Below are 19,627 nucleotides of genomic sequence, written 5' to 3'. Positions count from 1 at the left end.
ACATGGATTGGCCACCACAGAGTACAGAGCTTAACCTCATTGAGAATCTTTGGGATGTGCTGGAGAAGGCTTTGCGCAGTGGTCTGACTCTCCCAACATTTGGTGAAAAGTTAATGCAACACTGGATGGAAAAAAATCTTATTGCAGAAACTTATCGAAATAATGCCACATAATATGCGTGCTGTAACGAAAGCTAAAGGCGGTCCAACAAAATATTAGAGTGTGTGTGACCTTTTTTTTTTTTTTTTGGGTGGTGACTTTTTTTTGGGCCAGGCAGTGTTGATATATCTTGAATTGAAATCTTTGCAAATTTATTAAAAATAAAAAAAAAATAAAAATCCCATGTACTTAAGTATTCACAGCCTTTGCTCAATAATTTGTTGAAGCACCTTTGGCACCAATTACAGCCTCAAGTTTTTTTTAGTATGATGCTACAAGCTTGGCACACCTATTTTTGGGCAGTTTCTCCCATTGTTCTTTGCAGGACCTCTCAAGCTCCATCAGGTTGGATGGGGAGCGTTGGTGCCCAGCCATTTTCAGATCTCTCTAGAGATGTTCAATCAGGTTCAAGTCTAGGCTCTGGCTGAGCCACTCATGGAGATTCAAAGTGTTTTCTGTAGCCACTCCTTTGTTATCTTGGCTGTGTGCTTAGTGTCATTGTCCTGTTGGAAGATAAACCTTCGCCTCAGTCTGAGGTCCAGAGTGCTCTTGAGTAGGTTTTTATCAAGGGTGTCTCTGTACATTGCTAAATTCCTCTTTCCCTCAATCTTGACTAGTCTTTCAATTCTTGCTGCTGAAAGACATCCCCACAGCATGATGTGGCCACCACCATGCTTCACTATAGAGATGGTTTTGGCTAGGTGATGAGCGGGCTGGTTTCCTCCAGACATGATGCTTGCCACTCAGGCCAAAGAGTTCAATCTTTGTTTCAGCAGACCAGAGAATTTTGGTTCTCATGGTCTGAGAGTCCTTCTGGTGACTTTTGGCAATCTCCAGGCAAGGCTATCAAGTGCCTTTTACTGAGGAGTGGCTTCAATCTGACCACTCTACCATACAGGCCTGATTGGTGGAGTGCTGCAGAGATGGTTGTTCTTCTGGAAGGTTCTCCCCTCTCCACAGAGAAATGATGGAGCTCTGTCAGGGTGACTATTGCGTTCTTGGTCACCATCCAGACTTAGGCTCTTCTCCTCTGATCTCTCAGTTTGGCCTGGCGGCCCACTCTAGGAAGAGTTCTGGTGGTTCCAAACTTCTTCCATTTACCGATAATGGAGGCCACTGTGCTCATTGGGACCTTCAATGCTGCAGAAATGTTTCTTTACTCTTCCCCAGATCTGTGCCTCGATACAATCCTGTCTTGGAGGTCTACAGACAATTCGTTGGACTTCATGGCTTGGTTTGTGCTCTTGCATGCGCTATAAACTGTGATCATGTCCAATCAAATGAATTTAATTTCGAGTGTCATGGCAAAGGCAGTGAATACTTATGTACATGAGATTTTTTTCATTTTTATTTTTAATAAACTTGCAAAGATTTCAAACAAACGTCTTTCACATTGTCATTATGGGGTATTGTTTATAAAATTTTGAGGAAAATAATAATTTAATTCATTTTGGAAAAAGGCTGTAACATAAAACAACGTGGAAAAAGTGAAGCCCTGTGAATACATGACGGATGCACTGTACATATACATATTTGTATTGTTAGGAATTTTCACAATTACCTTATGAAAGGTCGTGTCACAGCTAATATAGTTCTGATGAACCATGATGGATGAACAATTATGAATGACTTTAGGTTCTTCCTTAGCCTGTATTAAGATACAAAAGCTTGTTATTACGTTACAAGAATAATGACCTCATAGGAAGCAGGATGACATCACACTGCCAATACCCCCCCCCCCCCCTGCACTTTAACTCTAATACTTTTAAGCAGCTCCCAATATTATGCAATAGAGAGCCAAAGTTCCCAAAACAAAAAATGTATTTCTTTTCTAATCTCCAGATGTGATCGGTCGGCCCCATTGGTTTTGATGGGCAGAGAATTGTGAGAAGATAATCTAAAGACAGATCTTAAAGAGGAAGTAAACCCTCCTCAGGAAGTTTTACCTATAGGTAAGCCTATGATAAGGCTTACCTATAGGTACTGTAAATATCTCCTAAACATGTACGGTTTAGGAGATATTTACCTTTAATGCAGCCAGTGACGTCACTGGCGCATGCGCTCTGAAGGAACGGCTGATCGTGCCGTTCCTTCAGAGCCCCGTGCCGTGACCGTCGGCTCCCGCGCGCGTGCGCGGGAGTGACGTCACCGCGGCTCCGGCCAATCAGATGGCCGGATGCCGTGATCCCGGAAGACGGGCGACTGAACATGTCGCTCGTCATACAGGTAAGAGAGCGGCACGGCGGGGGCTCGTTCTAAGGTAAGTATTTCATAATGAGCTAGTATGCGATGCATACTAGCTCATTATGTCTTTCTCTTGCAGGTTGTAAAAAAAAAAAAAATTTTTTGAACGAGTTTACAACCTCTTTAAGTAGTTATAATACCCTTATTTTAAAATGTATTTATAGCCAAAATGTTTTTGGATACGGTAGCATGTGGAAAGATCAAAACATTTAATGATCACCCTCTTTATTTGTCCTGGTGACTTTTTTCAATGGAACAGAAGGTGATGGGAAACCAAAAATGTATTGTCGCCAGAACAGGAGGTGAGGGTAAATCTTCCAAACGGGACACCTATTTTGGTGACAACTGTCTAATTGAGAACTTTCCAATTTGTAGTGATTTCCTCTCTCTTCCAGTTTTGCATCTCCAGGGCAAAAAGTCAAGTGAAATCTCCCCAATAAGACACAGCAAAAAAATAAACTGAGGGGATTTTAACTCATCTCTGCTAACAGAAAAAAGTTGGTCTCAGAGTTTTAGAAGATGAATTATAAGATACGCTAGCACAGCATATAATATATACATAACATAAACTGCAGAAGACCGCTTACCGCCTGTCTATCATTTGGTAACACTTCTTCATCCATCCTAAGCCTGGCATCTTTCTTCGTGGAGTGGCTCCATTTAAATAGACTATCATATAGTCCTCTGCTACCATGAGTTCCAGTGTACTTATTACATATCTGAATAGAAAGAGACATATATATAGTCCTGTTTTACAGAGTCTTGCATTATCTCATATTTATACACATTAATTATTTTTGAGGTTTTTTTCTGTTTTACTGTAATTATATTTTACTTCAAACATCAAACCACAAATCACTGTTCATTGGTATTGAATCAACCAATTTCCTGAGGTCCTTTTGTCAGGTTTTTTTTTTTTTTTATTTGTATTTAAATCAAATAAGTTGGCTGCTTTCAGAACAGCTAAAGACCCAAGCTGACAGTCCTGTTGCGATGTACACGCCAGTACATAGGCCTCGTGCAACAGACATCAGGCTGTTATTTTTCAGGAACCTGCACTTCCCCTAACCCCAGTTAAGGTCAAATCTCCATTAACTGATTTGGTTTTCTCTAATTATGGTATCAATTCATACATTAATAAATGAAACATCTATGATCATCAAGTACCATTAAACAGCAATATAACAAATACATATATACAATGACAATAGCATACCAGTATCACACAATCTGGAAAAAAATGATTGGAAAGTTTTCTCATACCTATCTGCTAATTATTGTATAGGTAAAGTGATAAGACTCAAGCTCACTAGTGGTGTTGGTTTAATTATATTTTTTTTCTAAGATTTTTTTAACACATTGTGACCAGAGCAATATAATGTTACCATAGTAAATTTGTACTACTCTGGGCAAGTTTTTTTTTTTTTTTTTACACAATATGTTTGCAAATAGTAATGCATTACATTGCTATAAGCAAGCATTTTACTGAATTAAACGGATTCATTCAATCTGTTTTGTTTTGATTAGATGTGATTGGCCAGAGCTAATCATGTGGTACAGATGGGCTGTGATTGGCCCTGTCTGTGCCATGTGATCACACTGACAAATCACCACCAGCAACACAGTTGTATTTAATGGATGGCATGAAAGGAAGCCATCTATTGATTACAACTGTCATGTGACCTGCTATGATGTGTCACGACGATCACATGGTACTTGGATCGGCCATCGTCCGTGTCCTGCGGCCGTGTGATTGGCGCATCCTGACAGGACATCATATGACGCCCAGTCAGGATAACTGAACTACCATTCGGCCATGAATTTGCTATTGACCGGGTGCAAAGGTGTTAAAAGATATCTATATTTTAAATAAGATTCAGATCAACTGACTCCCCTTTACCTCTTCATACCATTTATATCTCCCACTACCAATTTCAGATCAACTGGTCATCTACCCCACCTGCTGCAGACTATGCCAGTGCTTCAGTCCTCTTCACCGAGCTGGCATCTGTGGCATACTGCACATACTCAGCTCTTTTCACATAGATCCTAACAATGGAGCTGCCTACTTGCAGGAATGCAACAAGATGGGTTCTCTGTTAGGGTCTATAGAGAAATGGCTTCACATGTGCAGTACGCTGTAGCCTGATGATAGCTCAGTGTTGTGTCCTTTATGAATACTGGTACTGGCAAACCAGAGACTTCACACTTCAGACTTCACATTGTAAGCTTAAGGCCCCTTTCACACAAGCGGTCTGATCGGGTCCATCTGTTTGTTTTTCAGGCAGACCCTATTGGACCCCTTATACGAAGCGGCAGATGTAAACGGACTTGTGTCCATTTACACCTGCCTACTTCCAATCTGATCTGATCTGGCAAAAACAAACCGAAGGGGATCCATTCTCCCTCCCTCTGGCCTAATCTGATCACAGGGCAGTCGGGTCCTAAATGGACAGCCGGTCCTTTTACAACCAACTGCCCATAGAGCAGAGCAGTCTGGTCAGTGTCTGTCCTGCACAAGCAAAGCAGATACAGACCTGTCATTCGCCCGATGCGCTCAGCTCCACAGAGGATCAGTGGACCGATCCCTGCTGAGAAAAATAGATTTGCCTGCATAAAACGGGCCTTAATTGAGTTTGGCTCTATTATTTTCCTTAGATCTTCCAGGGGCTTAAATATAAAAGTGGTGCGTCTTCTGTTGCAGAATTTAAATTCACATAATGACAAAAAAGGTGCTCTTTAAGTAGGTTTGCCAGTTCTGTTCAGGAGAAAAAAAACAAACAAACATGTTATACTTATTTTTTCTGCGCAGTTGCTTTTGCACAGAGCAGACCAGATCTTCCTCTTCTCGGGTCCCTCTTCGGTGCACCTGACCCCTCCCTCCTGTCAAGTTCCCCCACAGCAAGCAGCTTGCTATGGGGGCACCCGAGACAAGCTGCAGCTCTGTGTGTCCATTCAGACACAGAGCTGCCGTTCGGCCCCACCCTTCTCTCTCCTGATTAGCTAACTGACTTTGATTGACAGCTGTGGGAGCCAATGACGCCCCGGCTGTGTCTCAGCCAATCAGGAGAGTCCCGGTCGGCTGAGGGACTCGTGGACATCACTGGACTGAAATGGGGCTCAGGTAAGCATTAGGGGATGCTGGGGAGGCTGCTACACCCAGAAGGTTTTTTTTTATCTTAATGCATAGAATGCATTAGGATAAAAAAACCTTCTGACTTTACAACTCCTTTAAATTCTTTTTTTTTGCAGCTAATATACAAACCTTTATATTGTTTACTGTTAGGCACACAAGAGGACCAACTTTTTCCAGTTAATTTTTTTTCTTTTAGCAGTTATTGCTGTATTTTATCTTATACAAGCTTACAGGGCCTTCTCTTGTTTACTATCAGGCACATAAAAGGACCAACTGTTTTAACTCTTTTCCAGTTCAACTTTTTTATAGCAGTTATTGCCACATTTTATTTTCTACAAGCCCTTATATAGTTTGCTGTCAGGCACGTAAGAGACCCAACCTTTTTCCAGTTCAATTTTTTTTTAGCAGTTACTTCTGTATTTTATTTTATATAAGCCCTTATCTTGTTTACTGTCAGGCATATTAGAGGACCAACTCACTTCCAGTTCAATCTATTTTAGTAGTTATTGCCGCATTTTACTTTATAATAGACCTTATATTGTTTACTGTTAGGCACAGAAGAGGACCAACTCTTTTCCAGTTTAAGTTTTTTTTTTTTTTTTTTGTGGCTATTGCTGCAATTTACTTTATAACACTCCTTATTTGGTTTATTGTCAGGCACATAAGAGGGCCAACTATTTTACGATCCAAATTTTTTAGCAGTTGTTGCCACATTTTACTTTATAATAGACCTTATATTGTTTACTGTCAGGCACATAAGAGAACGAACTCTTTTACAGTTCAACTTTTTTTTAGCAGTTATTGCTGCATTTTATTTTATAATACCCAATATTTTGTTTGTTGTCAGGCACATAAGTGGACCAACTTTTTTCCAAATCAACTTTTTTTTTTAGCAGTTGTTGCCGCATTTTACTTTATAATAGACCTTATATTGTTTACTGTCAGGCACATAAGATGACTAACTTTTCCAGTTCAACTTTTTTTTTCTTTTTTTAGCAGCTAGTGCCGCATTTTATTTTATAATAGCCCTTTTATTGTTTAATATCAGGAACATAGGACCAACTTTTTTCCAGCTTAATTTTTTCTCTTGTTTAAAATATTTTTTTAAAGCAAATTGGATACAAGAAAGCTCTGCTGCTACTGTACTAAAACTTACTTTTTTATAGGATGTCAGTGTAGCTATAGGGCAATATATTTCACACTGTAACAATATGAAGCATTAAGTCATACATATCGGCCGACAGATTCTTTTTCTTTAGCTAAGCAATAAGCTGTATTACAAGACTGATTAGTGGTACCAAAGCACATGCTTTTTGCCAGCTTTTCTTTTGCAGAAAAAGAGTATTCTTTATCCAACAGCACTGAACCATATGTTTTCATAAAGACTAAGCCAAAATGCAGCAGACTCACAGGAAAAGGTTTTCCATGACATAGTTGTAGTCAGCATGACTGCTGTCCGGCAGGAAACAAGCAGCAAACACAATGATGGCATTTACACCCTCTCCGTAGTAACCTGCCAGGAAAACACAACGTCATTATAAAACTTACAAAATAATAATTTAGGTACAAAATAAAATTATAACTTAAATGCAAACAATGTTAAGTTTAGGTAAGAATAATTATAAAGGATTTCTTAATAATGCAATGCCATAAAATATACACATCTGCTCTATTTTTAGCCCTTTATGGTTGTTGTAAACATTTAATACTATGAAATATAATAAGACATTACCATAATCTTTAAGCAGCTCACCTCATATATAGACTCATAAAGAGTCATATACGCATCAGTGGTATACAGATAATCTGCATATCCCTCCTCTCCAGGGCTCCAACCTCCAGTGAACCAGCCTCCAGGTCGCGGTAACACTCGATTCCAAAGGTCACCTTTACTGGTCCAATGTGAATATCCAAGTCCTCCCAAGTTATCCCTTCGAAAGAGAAGTAGCGGAGCTCAGCACCCTGAAGGTTGTCACCCAGCTTAGCACCTCTAATTGTGGACTATCACAGCCCATCCTGGGTTTGAAGACACCCTGCTGGACTAAACTTCACCTCTGAGCTCCTCGCCTGCCTTGCAACTTCTTCAGTTGAATTGTATAAGCAGAATCTGGGAACTCCGGAATCAAGAGGAAACATACAAACCTCAAGAATGTACCTATAACCCCCCTACTTCTATTCCGAGGGAATAACTTGGGAGAAATGATATTAAAGTGTACGCTCGTCGAGGGCAGTGTTTACCCCCACGGTAATGCCAGGTTTTCCAAACCCTTTAAACTACAGTTGCAGCGGTATAAATGATGTGCATTTAAGGCTGTGCACCCACATGGATGTTACTTTTGAAGCAGCATTTGTGTAGCCTCTGCATGCCAATGGAAATAATTAAGTATGTGCGCTCCTAGGTCGCAGGGTGTCTAGGCGCACCAAAGAGAAGGTAACTACAGGGTGCCACATCCTAATTCCCAATTTTTCCCCTATTTTCATCTGCATGCCAATGGACATCAATAGGACAGCCCTATAGAGTAGGGATCAACCGATTATTGGCAAGGCCAATATATCGAGGGCCGATATGCACTTTCCCCGATATATCGGAATCGGCCCCGGAAGTTACTGATATTGCCGATATTGTGCGTGGCGCACACGTGACGTCACTGTGTGTGTTGCTTCCACGCGCTGGGCCTATTATTTGATACGTTCTGCCTTCTAAGACCGCCTCTCATGCCTCAGACAGCCTCAGACAGTGTGTGCAGCTGCAGTCCAGTCACAGTGCCAGCCAGCCAGCCACCCTCAGGCCCTGGCCTCAGCAACCCACCACAGGGTGCCAGCCAGCCAGCCACAGCAGGGTGCCAGCCGCCAGCAATCGACCCACAACAGGGTGCCAGGCATGCATCCAGCCACCCACCTCACAACAGGGTGCCAGCAGCCAGCCACCCACCCCACAGCAGGGTTCCAGCAAGCCAGCCACCCACAGGGTGACACCAAGCCAGCCACCAACCACAGTGTTCCAGCAAGCTAGCCACCCACAACAGGGTGACACCAAGCCAGCCACTCACAACAGGGTGACACCAAGCCAGCCACCCACCACAGTGTTCCAGCAAGCCAGCCACCCACAACAGGGTGACACCAAGCCAGCCACCCACAACAGGGTGACACCAAGCTAGCCAGCCAGCCACCACAGTGTTCCAGCAAGCCAGCCACCCACAACAGGGTGACACCAAGCCAACCACCCACCACAGTGTTTTAGCAAGCCAGCCACCGACAACAAGGTGACACCAAGCCAGCCACCCACAACAGGTTGCCAGCAAGTCACCCACACTGCCAGGCGTCAGCCACTGACCCACGACAGGGTGCCAGCCAGCGACCCACATTGCCAGGCATCAGCCACTGACCCACAACAGGGTGACAGCAGCCAGCCACCCCACAACAGGGTGCCAGCAAGCCACCCACACTGCCAAGCGTCAGCCACCGACCCACAACAGGGTGCCAGCAAGCCACCCCACAGCAGGGTGCCAGCAAGCGGTTGATGTCCATACTTGAGCCAAGGTACACACTGAAGAGTGAGAAGTATTATCGAACCGAAATGCTGGGATAGATTTACCAAAAGGTCTTTGAGAAAGTAAAGGCTATGCTGCAACAAGAGAATGCTGGCAACTCACTCTCATTCACAACTGACTGCTGGTCAGGAGGAGGACAAACAGAGTCACTAATGAATCTTACATGCCACTTCATTGACAGTGGATGGACAAAAAGGCAATTGGTCTTGAATACAAAAGTGATGCAAGGATCCCACACTGGGGAGTACAGTAGAGAAATGTTTCTAGGCATGCTTAAAGAATGGGGAATCACCAAAGACCGAGTGATGCTGGTGCTCCTTCGAGACAGCTGAGCAAAAATGCGGAAAGGAATGAGGCTTGCTGATATGTCAGACCTCAGTGTCATGGCACACAACACCCTTCAACTTTCAAATGATGGTCTGTCAAGCCAGAGAGCTTTGATTGATATATGTTTTGAGAAGCATGAAGAGATTAAAAATGTTGTGCTGGCAAGTCTTTTGAATCCTCGATACAAGAACCATGCTTTCTCTTCTGATGATGTATTGGCCAAGGCAAAACAATGGCTGACAGAAGATATTCAATAGGAGGTGCAGGAGGTTCCTGCCGAAAAGACAAGTCCAGAACACCATTTTTATAATCTGAAAGAGTAGCATGCTGCAAAAACAGAAAAATGTGCAAAAAGGCGACAACGAACAGAAGAGAATCTTCTTCATCGTGGTCGAATTGATCATGACATTTTCAGTGTTTTAAATGAAAAAAAAGGAAGTGCTCTCTGCTTATTCTGGTGTGTCCCTAAAGGCTACATAGGGACACATTACAGAACCCCTGTGATAGGTGATTCAATTAAAACATTGATACTTATAAAGAAGAAATCCTTACAATAAAATAGCAAATTAATAAGTATCAGCAAAATATGAAAAAAATGCAGTGTGTACTCCAGTTACAATTAAATATTCAGCAATGCAACAATTGATGAAACTGCAAGCAATATAAAAAAATATGCAAATTGAGATGCAGTATGTGTATCGATTGACTGTACACAAAAATGTTCCTCCTCTGTCTTCCTCTCCTCCTGTACTAATGAGCATGTTAATGAAGTGGCAGCATTATATGAAAAAAAAAGAAGCCGTTTAACAGAGGTGAACACGAACATGCTGAAATGTTCTGCTTTCTGCAGTATAAGTAAGCATTCTACTAACTGGGAGTATTGAAAAGTGTAGTAGTACTAGTGTCCACTCCAATCCATTGTCTAGCTATTTTTCTAGCAGTTTTGCACTGACTGCAGTAGTGATTAAAATCATTGCAGTGAGTCACTACTGCAGCAGTAGTCCAATGAATCCAATCCACTGTCTATCTGTCGTCTAGCTTGTTTCTAGCAGTTATGCTGCCACTGACTGCACTGTAGTAGTGATTTAAAATGAATGCAGTGAGTGAGTGCACTACTGTAGCAGTTTATGCATCATTCACAATCAGATGATGTGAAACTGATGTCCCTGCAAGTGGGGTTTTCCTATCAGTTTTCATGCAGGTAAGGTGTGAAGAACGAGCCCTTAATGTTAAAAAAAAGTTAATAAATAAAAATTAACATGTTCAGTAACAGATTTGTGTTGAAATTTGTGTTTATTTTGCAAAACTTTAAATGTACAAAATATTGGCCCATATCGGCCGATACCGATATGCGATGGCCAAAATATCAGTATTGGCAATGAAAAACCAATATCGGTCGATCCCTATTATAGAGGTTCTTTTTTTACTGTACTTAAAAATGTGGTCTTGTAGTGGTCACTGTACACACTGTAGGGATTTCCCATCACATCCTGTCTCAACAACTCCTGTCACCGGTGTTCTATCAGAAAACCCTACCCCATCAGATTTCCCTACCTACGTCATTTGCGGTGCAGGTTCGTCATGCACCAGCTGTAGGCACGTCACACGTCCTACTGCGCATGCGCACCAACGGATCGTGTAGCGGCATCTCTTACAACAAACATCCATCCAATCTTCATTGCACACACTGCGCCGAGCCGACAATGGGACAATCCTATTCCCTACCCACACGTGCACGCCCACTGTCTCATTGTTGGGTCAGTGCAGTGTAGGGCATGGAGATCGGATTGTCGGGTCGGTGCAGTGTTGGCTCGGCGCAGTGTGGGCCATGGAGATCGGATGGATGTATGTTATCAGAGATCCCGCTGCCTGACCCGTTGGTGCGCATGCACACTAGGACTTTTGCCTGACCCCTTACAATGTTATCAAAATGCCCTACCTATTCTGCGCATGCGCAGTAGGACTTGTGACGCGGCTACAGCTGCTTCATGACGAAGCCACAGCTGATCCGCAACCGTAAATGAGGGAGGTATGGAATTCTGATAGGGTATGGTATTCTGACAGAACACCGGAACACAAGGTGAGGGGAAATATTCCTAATGGGAACACAGACAGCAATAAACTTTAGAGGAGTTATCCTACCCCACACTATCCTTAACAAAAATAAACGTTTTGGCAAGAGTTAAGCCAGGGAACTCAAGTTCAGAAAATTGTCTGGTTTGAACGCTCATGCTGGAAAACCAGCATTCAATCATCGTTTGGTGCAACGCTGGTGTGTGTTTTCTGACAAGGGAAAAGGGGGGAAGGTTGAGTCTCCACTGTCAGAATACAATAGCGCAGAAGGGGAGATCCCTGCATCCACATCTCTTAAGTGGATGCGGAGATCTGTCAGTTTTTTTTGCTCAACCTGCTAATAGAACAAAAAATACCGTATGCCCTGTATTAGGCTTTAAAAATGTGCAAATACTTCAAATAATAAAAAACTGTGAGCGAAAAATCTGAATGGCTTATTATTCTTCATATGTAAAATGTATACCTTCTGAGAGAAACGAAAGCTGTAAATGCTCCCTATATAGTGCATATAATATGATCATTTCATTCCAGTGCGGAGTTAACTGCCATTTTTTTTCAGGTATGCGGACGTATTGTATAGATACTAAAGACTTAAGCTGGATAGACAATATACAATTTTCTGAAGATTTTTTCTTTTTAGATTTACAAAAACCATATAATACGAGGTCAAACCGAAACACTTTCAATTTGTATGCAATCAGGCCGGCCCTTGCACTACATAGTTGACGATAAAGGCCCGTACACACGTAGCGATTGTCGGCCGTAAATATTCGGCCGCCGTCCGATTGGCCGATTGTCGGCTTGTTAGTATGATGCTTCCAACAACCGACTGCGACTTTTGGGCCGAACAGAATCGGGTGTGCAGCCTTTAAAATTTTTGTTGGCCATCACCAGAACGGCCGATTGTTCCTCAGTCAGTACAGAATTTGGCCGACAAACAGCAGATTAGCAAGACTGGGTATGCTCAGAGAAGAAAAAACACACGGAAAGTTAACCATCACATGACATCACTTCTGAAGTCGGCTGTTGTTGGCCGACAAAATTAGTGTGCAGTCTTTAGCACTTTTCAACCGACAGGACAGCACCGGACAAAAGACGGCCGATCGTTCGGCCGACATTCGGTACGTGTGTACGGGGCTTAAATCTAAAGGAAATCAAACAACAAAAGTTGGATAGTGTGTATCCAGCTTAAGCCTGCAAAAACCACAAGCATACAGTCACTGGTAAGTCACACAAGCACTCCTTTATATCCTTTTAGCAATAATAGGAACTCTTTCTCTTCTGGATTCTTTCTTTTCACAGGCACTCCTCTTATTGTTACACCAAACAGCTGAATTGACCAAAGGTATGTGTACAGATCCCATTCTTCAAATACTTGGTATAACTATTTGTGAAAACAGTCTGATGAACCCAGTTACCTATACTTGCTGTGGAGTGTGATTCACGCATTGTGATTACATTGGCTGCTGTGCAACCATCATAGATACCACTGAACTATTGAATGAATGTTATGAATGAAGATTATGTTTACAGCGGGTGTTGAAGGGTGGGTAGTCATGTAGCAAAGTGAATAAACTTTCCTGTCAGCCATAATTAGGTGAATCATTTGATGCCCAATTCTAAGTTTGGTGTTCTAAAGTCAACAATGGTGTATGTGACCTGCAGAAGTTCTGTATTGTGGGGATTAATCTCAGCAAAGACTTTGTTCACTTTAAACAATGTCAGGACTTCAGTGCCACAACTTTCAATCATGTGACCTGGAACTAAAGCACCACGGGACTTGCAATTTTAGCTGTCAGAAAAGTTTATTCACTGTTAAATACTGGTGCTCACCCTCTATAATGCTTTAAACACTTCTTAAGGTGGACTCAAAGACCTAAACTTGGATCTAAAGTGAACTTAATTTAAAGGGAAACTGCACTTTATTAGGTAAAGATATAGCAAAAAAAAAAACAAAAAACATATATATATATATATATATATATATATATATATATAACACATAGAGCACAGCCGGAGTTAGCTGGGAGCGAGCAGTGCCTGCAATCCTGCCCACAGCTCTCTGCACCCTGTATTCCCATTGGCTTACAGTGCTGCTTCCTGATGTGGGCTTGGGGTAGGAGCTTTGCTTAGGTCCTGGCATGCAAAACGCTGAAGGCTTATGCAGTACTGTGTAGCTGCTGGATTGAACTGCTGCTGTTCAGCTCCCTCCAGCCAGGCAAGTCTCTTTCTCCTTTGGCTGCCCCAGACCCAGAGTGAGAACTCTCACACAGGTACCACTGCACTGCTGTGCTACACTGCTTCTGCTGGAATGCTTCTTGCTCATAGAATCCATAAGTGAGACAAGACTGTGTGGCATTTGACGAAGTGTGACTGAGGCTGAGCTGACTTTTCCATTGCTTGTGTTGAGCCGACTGTCAACCATAGATGACTTAAACCTCCGTCGCTACAGCAGGGATTTGATCCATCTATGGGCAGGCTGACTGTACCCAATCGATCCATCAATCGACTTGAGTACAACCTGCATGTCAGATTTTCGGTATGGGGTTATTACCAGTGGCTCTAGTCTCTAGCAATATTCGCTGTGTTCTCCTGCAGGGATGGTCCTCCCCGCTGCCAGAACTATGGCTCCGCAGGTGGGATTCCCCCCATCAACACAGACTGCAATTTTCTTTCCTGCAACCCATGGTTGCAGAAAAGAAAATCACACCCTTTATGGCCTTCCCTACTGACAGTCCAACTTGGTACTGGCAGCCATGGTATGCTCACTGGGTTACCCCCCAGCTCCCTGATTCAGCAGTCAGCACCACACAACATGTCTGCCACAGCCAGGCTGGACTGTCTGATGCCCTCAGTGGCATGCCCTGGCCATTTTTTATTGTGTTAAAATGGAAAGTATAAACTATTCTGGCCAGTTCACATCTATACAGTTTTCAATTGCTGTGTTTGCTTGGGCATAGCAGCCAATATATTTGAATAGGCTGTTGTACTGCCTGAAAAGGCAGGAAAAAGTTGCTGCACCTTTTCAGAAAACAGGGTTGCAGGGTAACCACATAGCTGGGTGGGGGGTGTCATTAGGATTAAGTCTTAGTTGACAATATGAATCGCATATAAATCGCACAGGAAGCGCACCACATTCCTGTTATATTCACATGCAATTTGGTGTGGTACAATTTGGGCCCATTCCTTTTGAATGGGCTCATATCACACCACACCAAAGTGTGCATGCACCACTTTGGAACCACACTGCAACCGGATCACATGGTCATTTTGTACCATGTGATCAAGTGCAGGCAAATGGACTGCATTTGCAGTGTTGTTAAGATTGCACTGACACCCACTGCAGATCGCAAGGGCAGTGCAATTTAAATGCGGTGCAGGAAATGCACACAGGTTGTGGGTTTACCACTGCATGGCTATGGCTCTGCACAGTATAACTTCTCTTGTCCTGTATTCTGGGTGTAATTCTAAGTATCTGTTATTATTCTTTATGTATAGGCTCTGCACAGTATCACTTCTCTTGTCCTGTATTCTGGGTGTAATTCTAAGTATCTGTTCTTATTCTGTATGTATGGAATCTGCACAATGCCACTTCTCTTGTATGCCGGGTGGGTGTAATTCTCATGCTTTGTATTTTCTGTACTGGGCCACGTTTATAAAAACTGGAGAAAGAAAAAACTGAAATCAGATAAAATTTTCACAAGGACCTGAGAAAATAGAATTAAAGTGTTACTAAACCCAGATCCTGCATTCACTATATCTGCTCTCCCACAGTACAAAGAACATGGAAATGCAATTATTTTACTAAATATAAATGGATAAATACATTTTCTAATCAGCAGTATATATCTGTAAATATCAGGTTTTTTTTTGGACAGTGAAAGAAGAGGAGGATCAGAGAGACAGGATCAAACAGCCTTTATACACAATGTCAAGTATTAACACCTTAGGTTCCACAGTGAGTATACCAAGCATGCTTTACAGCATATACAGACAGATTTTACGGTTGTTGGTTTTGAAACACTTTAAGGATGTATTGCTTACTACGGGCAACATATATAGTTTTTCCTTTGTCCAGTCATTATGGATTTGGCACAGTTTATTTTATTTAAAGACTTTTACTTGGTACCTGCTGCTGAACTCCCCCCTCCCCCCGCCCCCTCCACCCCAGGAAAAAAAATTATCTACAGCCCTGATATGTATACTGTGTGTGTGTGTGTGTGTGTATACACCCCTCACATTTTTGTAAATGTTTTATTATAACTTTTCATGTGACAACACTGAAGAAATGACACTTTGCTACAATGTAAAGTAGTGAGGGCACAACTTGTATAACAGTGTCAATTTGCTGTCCCCTCAAAATAACTCAACACACAGCAATTAATGTGTAAGCCGCTGGCAACAAAAGTGAGTATACCCCTAACTGGCAAAGTCCAAATTGGGCCCAAAGTGTCAATATTTTGTGTTGGCACCATTATTTTCCAGCACTGCCTTAACCCTCTTGGGCATGGAGTTCACCAGAGCTTCACAGGTATCCACTGGAGTCCTCTTCCACTCCTCCATGACGACATCACAGAGCCGGTGGACGTTAGGGACCTTGCACTCCTCTACCTTCCATTTGAGGATGCCCCACAGATGCTCAACATGGTTTAGGTCTAGAGACATGCTTGGCCAGTCCACCACCTTTACCCTCAACTTCGTTAACAAGGCAGTGGTCATCTTGGAGGTGTGTTTGGTGTCGTCATCATGTTGGAATACTGCCCTGCAGCCCAATCCCTGAAGGGGGGGAGGGGGGATCATGCTTTGCTTCAGTATGTCACAGTACATGTTGGCATTCATGGTTCCCTCAATGAACTGTAGCTCCCCAGTGCCGGGAGCACTCATGCAGCCCCAGACAATGACACTCCCACCACCATTCCTGACTGTAGGCAAGACACACTTGTCTTTGTACTCCTCACCTGGTTGCCGCCACACACGCTTGACACCATCTGAACCAAATAGGTTGATCTAGGCCTGTTCTGAGTGGAACCTGTCCTGTTAAACCGCTGTATGGTCTTGGCCACCGTGCTGCAGCTCAGTTTCAGGGTCTTGGCAATCTTCTTATAGCCTAGGCCATCTTTATGTAGAGCAACAATTCTTTTTTTCAGATCCTAAGAGAGTTCTGTGCCATGAGGTGCCATGTTGAACTTCCAGTGACCAGTATGAGAGAGTGAGAGCGATAACACCAAATTTAACACACCTGCTCCCCATTCACACCTTGTAACACTTGTAACACTAACAAGTCACATGACACCGGGTAGGGAAAATGGCTAATTGGGCCCAATTTGGACATTGTCACTTGGGGGTGTACTCACTTTTGTTGCCAGCAGTTTAGACATTAATGGCTGTATGTTGAGTTATTTTGAGGGGACAGCAAATTTACACTATTATACAAGCTGTGCACTCAGTACTTTACATTGTAGCAAAGTGTAATTTCTTCAGTGTTGTCATATGAAAAGATAGAATAAAATATTTACAAAAATGTGAGGGGTGTACTCACTTTTGTGAGATACTGTATATATACACACTCACCGGCCACTTTATTGGGTACACCTGTTCAATTGCTTATTAACACAAATTGCTAATAAGCCAATCACATGGCAGCAACTAAATGCATTTAGGCATCTAAATGTAATAAAGAGGACTTACTAAAGTTCAAACTGAGCATCAGAATGGGGAAGAAAGGGAATTTAAGTGACTTTAAACGTGGCATGGTTGTTGGTGCCAGACAGGCTGGTTGGAGTATTTAAAAAATTGCTTATCTACTGGGATTTTCCTGCACAACTATCTCTAGGGTTTACATAGAATGGTCCAAAAAGAGAAAATACTCAGTGAACATCAGTTGTGTGGATGAAAATACTTTGTTGATGTCAGAGAAGAATATGCAGACCAGGGGCGTAACTACAGGGGTTGCAGGGGTTGCAATCGCTACCGGGCCCCATGCTCCAGGGGGCCCGGTAGCAAACCAGTGGGTGAACTTTCAGGATCGCAAAGGTCACACTTGCGACCGGACCCTGGCATTGCACCACTGTGGGGAAGCCCCAAGATTGCAGGAAGTGGGCCCACAAGATTGCAGGAAGGGGGCCCACTGCAGAACTTGTGAAAGAATCCTGCTGCGGGACCGTAATAAAAGGCCATGCAACGAGTGTAAAGAGCCCCAGGATTAGTGGGAAGAGCCCTGGGCTTGAAGGTAAGGGCCCCGGCCAGGGGTCTGGGGGGCCCTTCATGGTTTCTTGCATCAGGGCCCTGAAGGTTCTAGTTACGCCTCTGATGCAGACGATGGGTTTGAGATGATAGAAAGGCAACAATAACTCAAATAACCACTTGTTATAACCAAGGTATGCAGAACACCATCTCTGAACACAACACATTGAACCTTGAAGTAGATGGGCTACAGCAGCAGAAGACCACACTGGGTGCCAAGGTAAACAGAGGCTACAGTTCGCACAGGCTCACCAAAATTGGACAACAGAAGTTTGCAAACATGTTGCCTGGTCTGACGAGTCTCGATTTCAGCTGGGACATTTAGATGCTGGGGGTCAGAATTTGGCGCAAACAACATGAAAGCATGGATCCATCCTGCCTGGTTCAGACTGGTGGTGCAATGATGTGGGGGATATTTTCTTGTCACACTTTGAGCCCCTTAGTACCAATTGAGCATCGTTTAAACTCCACGGCCGCAGTGTGTTCCCGTAGGGGCGCCCGGGGGGGGGGGGGGGGGACCTGGACTATCCACCCCTTCGTGTTATGGAATGGGAGCCTAGTACCTGCTTTAACTTGGTCAACCTGCTATTGCTCCTATTGTTATGTTTTTCTGACTCCTGCTGTTACCAATTTCTGCATATGCATATTTCATGTTTTATGTTTTCTAAGTTCTATGCTGCCTTCAATTTATATGGTTGAGCCACATCGGCTCGTTATGCACTGTTGTACTTTTTCCAAAAACTCAATAAAAGTCATTGAAAATTAAACTCCACGGCCTACCTGAGTATTGCCACTGACCATGTCCATCCCTTTATGACTACAGTGTACCCATCTTTTGATGGCTACTTCCAGCAGGATAATGCTCCATTTCACAAAGCTCAAATCATCTTGGACATGACAATGAGTTCACTGAACTCCAATGGTCTCCACAGTCACCAGATCTCAATCTAAAAGAGCACCTTCGGGATGTGGTGGAGAGACTGGCATCATGGATGACGACAAATCTGCTGCAACTGCACGAGGCTTTCATTTCAATATGGACCAAAATCTCTGAGGAATGTTTCCAACACCTTGTTGAACCTATGCCATGAAGAATTAAGGCAGTTCTGACGGCAAAAGGTGGTCCAACCCAGTATTAACAAGGTGTACCTAATAAAGCAGCCAGTGAGTGTATATATAGGATATACAATTGCTAATTGTAATTTTATACAATTCAGTGCAATATGGCAATCTAGATGTGTTTTGTACACAGTTGGCATACAGGACTTCCCCAGAAATGTCATTTTCTGCTAAGATGCAAGTCTGGTTTTAGGCATCCTTTGCAACAAAAATATCATTTTTGGTTAGATACTCCATAAGGATAATCATTTCTAAAGAAATGCAGACCTGGCAATTTTTCTCATCAGAACCATAAAATTGCACCAGATGGTTATTGGAATTAGTAACTCCGATTCAGAATCAGTATCCAAAGACAAAAAGTGGAACAAACAGCTTTTTCTTCAGAACAGAAACAGGTATGAATCTGAAAACAAAAAAATTTAAAATCCTTGCAATGTACATTGTGGGCTTTTTTTTATTTAAAAAATGAATTTACTCTTTAACGTTAAAGTGGAACTTTAGTTAGAATATTAGGTTTTGCTAAATCACTTCAGACCGGCCCCTTTTGCATGTACAGCTATGTAAAACATTAAAAATAAGTGTCTATACTTAAAATCCAGTAATACACTGTCTCACCCTGCTCTGCACATGCTCAGTTGCTCTCTGTTTTTTAGGCACTGCTGAATTTGTAGAGGCCGATCTGCTGACAGCCTAAAGATTTACTGCTGTGCAGGGGCTCTGGGCTTCAGCAAAATGCCAGCCTCCATCAAGAAGAAACAGGAACAAAGCTCAAGGC

The 19,627-nt window shown here is 42.8% G+C and overlaps 1 protein-coding gene across 5 annotated transcripts in view; it reads right to left on the bottom strand.

Annotated features, from left to right (window-relative positions):
- PRUNE2 (prune homolog 2 with BCH domain) overlaps positions 1–19,627 on the bottom strand; it is a 452,865-nt gene that overhangs the window by 71,967 nt on the left and 361,271 nt on the right. For all 5 annotated transcript variants that reach the window (XR_014225511.1, XM_082264016.1, XM_082264013.1 and 2 more), the window contains 3 exons: positions 6,950–7,052; positions 2,991–3,122; positions 1,721–1,807 (listed from right to left, as the gene is read on the bottom strand). Coding sequence is in view for 4 of the 5 variants with exons in the window: in XM_082264016.1 (XP_082120142.1) it covers positions 1,721–1,807; positions 2,991–3,122; positions 6,950–7,052 (322 nt within the window). In the remaining variant the exon portion in view is untranslated. The remainder of the gene's footprint in view (positions 1–1,720; positions 1,808–2,990; positions 3,123–6,949; positions 7,053–19,627) is intronic.

Source organism: Pelophylax lessonae (assembly GCF_965119305.1).
Source record: "Pelophylax lessonae genome assembly, chromosome: 1".
Taxonomy (NCBI): Eukaryota; Metazoa; Chordata; class Amphibia; order Anura; family Ranidae; genus Pelophylax; species Pelophylax lessonae.
Note: the sequence above shows the minus strand (reverse complement) of the source record. Positions and strands in the feature narration are given on the sequence as shown.